At 36.5% G+C, this 6,308-nt stretch overlaps 1 protein-coding gene across 1 annotated transcript; it reads right to left on the bottom strand.

The window, feature by feature from the left end:
- Nucleotides 1–459: 459 nt before the first annotated feature.
- LOC142094748 (lysozyme C II-like) lies at nt 460–4,064 on the bottom strand. The gene is made up of 4 exons (XM_075177190.1): nt 3,863–4,064; nt 3,569–3,718; nt 1,857–1,935; nt 460–815 (listed from the first exon to the last, which is right to left on the bottom strand). The coding sequence occupies exons 1-4, from the start codon at nt 3,990–3,992 to the stop codon at nt 755–757; spliced, it is 420 nt and encodes a 139-aa protein (XP_075033291.1). The 5' UTR covers nt 3,993–4,064; the 3' UTR covers nt 460–754.
- Nucleotides 4,065–6,308: the final 2,244 nt, after the last annotated feature.

Below are 6,308 nucleotides of genomic sequence, written 5' to 3' on the forward strand. Positions count from 1 at the left end.
TGTTTGTTTGTCACTTCTGTTCATTATACTGTTACAATTGATTATTATCTTCCCCGTTGTGTGGGACAAGTCCAGAATCTTCCGCTCTTTAAATTTGCCTTACCCATTTACCTTCCTCAGTATAAATACCCATTTGATTGTTCATAACCACAGTATGGGAAACATTATTATTCAGAGGGTTAGTGTGGTTGGGTACAAGAGGTTTCCCGAGTCAACCTCTGGTGGATCCAGTTACAGTCCGCATCTTACCATACTGTGTAAGAGACTCGGATGGAGGCACTTAAGCAAGATTTCACCACCCCTTTCAGAGTACTAGGGGAGAGGAGTGCTGCATAATATTTCAGTGGTCATATACAGTATATTTGTTGTCTGTGCCTACATCTTATAATGTCCTGTGGGCTTGTACCAAATACTTTCTGTATGTTCTCCACTAGTCTCATACATTTAAACACTACACCGTTGTTATTGTTATACTGAGTTTTATTGTTATCCAGACACATCAAAATCACTGTTATTGTGACTTGTTTTCTAATTTTTTTATTCAGTGGACATTTATACCTGTTTGAGGTAGAAACATAGGTGTAACATAAAAGGTGTACATATTAATGGCTATTTTTAAATGTTCAGGACACTGAGGCCCCTTTATCATTCTAAAGTTGGAAAATGAACCTGAAATGACAAAACGCATAATATTTGTATACATTGTACAAAATGTAATAAGAGTTGGGGAACGGCACAGCACAAATATATGCAATTAACATCCACGTGTGTATAAGCGAAGATCTCGTCCTTTGCAGTTTCTCGTGTAGACACTCCTATAAAAAGAGAGAAGAAGGTTTCAATAGTTTATTCACACAATTATATATTGTATTGATTTAAAGGGCTTGTACTGACAGGTGGTTGGGTTTTCGCACACAATGCATTGCCCTGCGCATCTAGGAAGGTGAATGTAATGGAAATGTATTTCGAAAATGGTGATCTACTCACCACTATGCTTCAGATCACTATTTTGAGGTCTGCTTACATTGCCTTCTTGTACTGGTGAATGCACATAAAGGGACGGTTGCCCACCACTGCCTTAGAGGATACCTTTTGCCCAGCAGTGGTCTATACAGGCTTTATGATTACAATGCAGAACTTCATGATGAGGACCTGCTCTAACAGTGAAGCAGTACTTGGGCACACAACTTATTATACCAAGGAATAACATATCTGAACACCATGAAGGGTTTTCGAGTCAGCCACACTACTGACTTCAAATATCACACTGACCCTTGATATAGCTCGCTGCATTTTGTTCCATTCAGCGCTTGTGAGAAATTATATTATGGTCCTCATAGTGCAATACTGATCACTATTCTGTGGTCAGGTGTTTATATTCTTTTAAGAGGAGATTTTGTCATTACACTGTGACAACTGTGTCACTCAACAAGCAGTGAGTACAGTTCATTAAAAGAAAACATACCATTTGTATAACCTTCACTTTTTTATAAAGGTGTGGAATAACATATACGTTATTCTGCTGTATAGAGTGCTGTTGTGTTGCTTGCTTTGCTGAGATACAATTGTCAACCATATATATCAGTGGACGGTGGCTAAAGGAAAACAATGCCTTTGTGTGTGTGTGTGTGTGTGTGTATATATATATATATATATATATATATATATATATATATGTGTGTGTATATTGTTCTATATTATTAATGCCTTTCCCATACTTCTAAGTTTCTGAAATTAAGAAGTAAAACGTTGGTTTATTTATTTTACAGAGTTGAAATTAATTCACATGTACAGTGACTTGATTAAATTCTAATAGAACTTTCTGTAACATAATTATTTGTCTATTTCCTACATACCAAGCGTCAAGTCCATTAGGGTCTCTCACAATTCTTCGAAGGCATCTTATATCGTCTGAGAGGTTGGTGTTCAGTAGAGCTGCAAAGCGAAAACTTATTACAATGTGACCTTTACCTGCATATAAATGAATCATTAATTGCTTCCTAATATGGGGAGAAAATACACAAATGTTGCCATTATATTGTTATGTTTGTTTACTCTATATTAGCTGTTGTTGTTATTACAATGCATTCCAGCATGCCCTGTCAGCACCTTTGGTTGGAATTTATAGTCCCAGAGCATTTGAAAATCTGCAGGCTGCCTATATCTTCTCTATATCTTGTAAGCCATGATTTTTGCATGACTCCTACTTTGATCAAATTGATGCAACCTCACTACACCAGAAATGTATATAAGTTCTCAAGGTATATTTACTAAACTGCGGGTTTGAAAAAGTGGAGATGTTGCCTATAGCAACCAATCAGAATCTAGCTGTCATTTTGCACAGTGTACTAAATAAATGATAACTACAATCTGGCTGGATGCTTTAGGCAATGTCTCCACTTCTTCGAACCCGCGGTTTAGTAAATATACTCCCTCAAGTAAGGTAATACCAAATATCGTAGTTTGTTTAAGGTATGATGCTTTTTATATATTTATTTAAATATTTTTAAAAACTTATTTTCATTTTAGTTTTGGTCTTAAAATTTTTAGCTTATCTCATGTCCTCACTATTTCAACATAATTAGATTCAGTAATCTGGATATAAAAGCAGTTAACATGCATCCCACTGTTAGATATAGGTTGCACTACATCTACAACTGTTGACAGAATGGGGAAACCCGAGACAGGTCTCCCTGCTGCCTCTGACCTTGAATCAGAGTAGGGGAAGTTCTTGATTAAAGCCTTAGCTTCCACATTAAGCTGTACACAGTGTTCACTCAGTGACTAACAGCCAAGCACCTCATATAGGCAGGGGCGGGCTGGGGGGCAGGGTTGATATCGTAGCGGGCTGCCATTGGCCTGGTCACTTCCTTTTTCTTTAAAATGTTCATAATAGATCACTGGGGTCTACCATATATTTACAGTGGTTTCCTTAATTTATTTTTTCTAAATGCCCTAAACACCTTTCACTAACTAGTTTATGTTAATATTCTATCTTCCTTCTGTGATTTCCACCACCATTTTTATATTATATAGGCTTACTTGGATACAAAACAACTCAGCTCTCGTCCATGCTTCTATCTATCTACAGAGCTTGTTTGTGGTATTTCCAAGGACAACAAAAGCTAATGACTGTGTATAGATGGCAATTGATGATGGGGATAGCCTAGATAATGGCCTTGGTGAAAAACATAAACATTAGTCAGGTAGATAAAACAATGTATTTAAAAGCTGCAGGTGGAATTGTGCAAACCAATACATAAAAACTGTCTAAAGGTGGAAAATATCACAAAGAACATGAAAAAAAATGTTGTCCATTACATAATGATTTGCTCCCATTCTTCCTTCTTATATTCCTGTGGGATTACTTGTGTCATATTTATTATTTAATGTTAAATGTGTTTCACTATATAATCTAGTTCAGCCTAGGTTGCTTAGTAAATAAGGAAATGATTTAGGTTATGTTGGAACTGGATCATTTACGAAAATCTGTAATTAATAACTGCCCAATGTTTCTCTCATGTGTTGCTTAAGGTTTTGTTTTAACATAGTACACATTATATATTACCTCTACAAGACACGCCACATAGGTTCTTGCGTCCATAGGTGTAGCCATCATCACACCACCAGTAGCTGTTAATCTGAAAGATGCCGTACTCACTAGGACTTCTATTCAGGGTGTGATCATAGTAACTAGCAAAATGAACCAAGCACACATCTGCAGGAGTAATAATGACATTGTATATAAAGTGTAATTGCTGAACATATATAAAGAGTATTAAAAAGTAAGAAATTCTACAATCGATTAGAATGGATGATAATAATGTTAAAAAATACATTGAAAAATAGTAGAAATACTTACAATCTTCAAGGGTGTACCTCTTAATACCAACGACATTTCCATTTCTTAGTGCTCTCACCACAGTGCACCGATCTAATGCCAAGCTTGTAGTGGCGATGGCAGCCAGTAGGATAACAGCAAAGGTCTTCATCCTGAGTGTTGTGAGGATTGAATAAACTTTCCATATTTATAGCCAGAAGCTCTGCTGACACAATGCCACAGAGTAAACATGAAACCATTGGTGTCAGTAATGTCACTGTAGTTGCTGTAATGACTGGATTTGGAAAAAATTTCCGATCAACCACATTGATTACCAGAAACTGGAATTATATCTGACATTTTTGCAATCAGCAAACAGCCTGTGTATTAAGCAAGAATCTGATCTGTATCAACATATTTATCAAGATAAAATCTGAAGTTCAGCTAAACTTTCGGATAAAGTAATCTATATAAACATTTCCTAGCATGGACCTGTGATTAGGTGAAATATACAGAACCTGTGCAATCTGCAGGGCGACTCATTACATAATAGTACAATTTCCAAAACATAGTATAAATGTATTAACACAGTGTCTTTGTAAATACCTAAGTGCCAATCTCTCTCTCTCTCTCTCTCTCTCTCTCTCTCTCTCTCTCTCTCTCTCTCAAAAAGAGTTAGGATGGAGTGTTCATTACATAACATCCTAGTTTGGTGAATAATATAGTAAACATTGTTTTACAAAGTGGTTAATCTTTAATACTCTGCAATATTGCTGTTAAAAATATGTTTGTGTTCAGTTGCATCTAGCAGTACTGGCTGTTCAGTAATTTCACAATGCACCTGTATTAAACTTTAACAAATCTACAGGGAAAAGTGATTTCCCAGAATGGAAACTAAACCTGCCAAGCTCTGTGTATAAGTTGGTATTAAGTTCTGCATGATTATGGAACTTCATTCTGACAAAATTGGGGACAGATATCCCAAATTGCAAGCATTTGATAATAAATATACAATTATTTTGGCTATTTTCTATTTGTGTCATGCTTGCCTACTTTTAAAACATCTCCTCTGGGATATCCTGGTCCAAGGAACAAGTGTGAAGGGAGTGACATTATGGGGCGGTTTCTATCATTAGCATCGAGGAGCAATGATGACGAGATTTGTCCGAATCGTGTCATCAAGTCCCTGCCCACTTCGGGAGAAAGTGAAGCGGGATATGGGAGGGTGACCTGCTCTGACGGGAGTCTGCAAGGACTTCCCAAAATTCGTAAGAGTAGGCAAACATGATTTGTTTCATTTCTTTAATAGTAATAGTCTTACATGATATCTATAACATTGTAGGAAGCAAAAAAATGGGGGTAATATTAAGATAAAATAACTTCACAGTCTTTAAAAATATAAATTACTTTCAGTTTTTATTTTACCAAGAAAGTGTTCGTCAACTGGAGGGAAACATGGTAATGTATATAAATGCCAAGAAATCCTGGCGCAATGGGATATGGGACTTCAAAAAAAGGGGGGATAAGTGGATCAGTGCCTGCAGCTGTATAGACCTGTGGGGTCTCAATATACGATATAGAAACAAAAGCTAAAAAATAGAGCTGGAAACTGAAAACACTAAACTCCCAATAATAAAACCGTGAGGTTGTATGTAAGATTTGTCATGAATTTATTAATGAGTTTAAATGTCCCATCAAAGTCCAATCTCCCACCACTTAGGGACCACCACTTTCAATAAATTACACTTTTCAGTTTCTCTCCTAAAGCACTGCTCATTTCAGCCTCATTTATACCTTAAAGGAATCATGAGGGTGAGGAGACATATTGTATGTCATACTTTGGTGTGTTAATATATATATATATTAAATAAAAAATATTTTATTTCATTATATTGATTGAAATGCTTCTAAAAATTTGCTTTCCCCCAGAAGTGCACAATAAGGAACACCCTTGTAAATGTGCTCTCGTCATCTTTTTTTTTTAAATAAATTCTTTATTTTGGAACATTCTGGATACACAGTCAAGAAAAAGTGAACATTGTAACACAAAAACTGAGGTAATCATGGAAATATTAGGGAGCATCAGGCAAAAAGACACCTAGCATGTAGCATGATATAAACAGAACCAGAATATTATCATTTTAAGTATTATAATACATAAGGGGAGGAAGGGAGGAAGGGAAAGAAGGGAGGAGGGGAAGGACTGTGTCTACAGAGCCAAGGATTGGAACTATAAAGTCCTGGAGCTGAGTAAACTGGTAGATTGAACTAAATCCAGGGCAAAAGTGCCAGAGGAAGGCAGACCACAGGGGTTTGTGGAAACATGGGATAAGGTTGCGAGATAGCAGTGCCTGCAGTAGCTATCTGAGAGAATGGAGACATGTAGTCAGTTGAATCCTTAAACTCCAACTAACCGTACCAAGTGGACGTGAAAGCAGAGAGTTTTCAATGGCTGACAAAATAATGTCGTCCATTAACATGTAATGGC

The sequence above is a fragment of the Mixophyes fleayi genome, chromosome 6, assembly GCF_038048845.1.
Source record: "Mixophyes fleayi isolate aMixFle1 chromosome 6, aMixFle1.hap1, whole genome shotgun sequence".
NCBI classification, from domain to species: Eukaryota; Metazoa; Chordata; class Amphibia; order Anura; family Limnodynastidae; genus Mixophyes; species Mixophyes fleayi.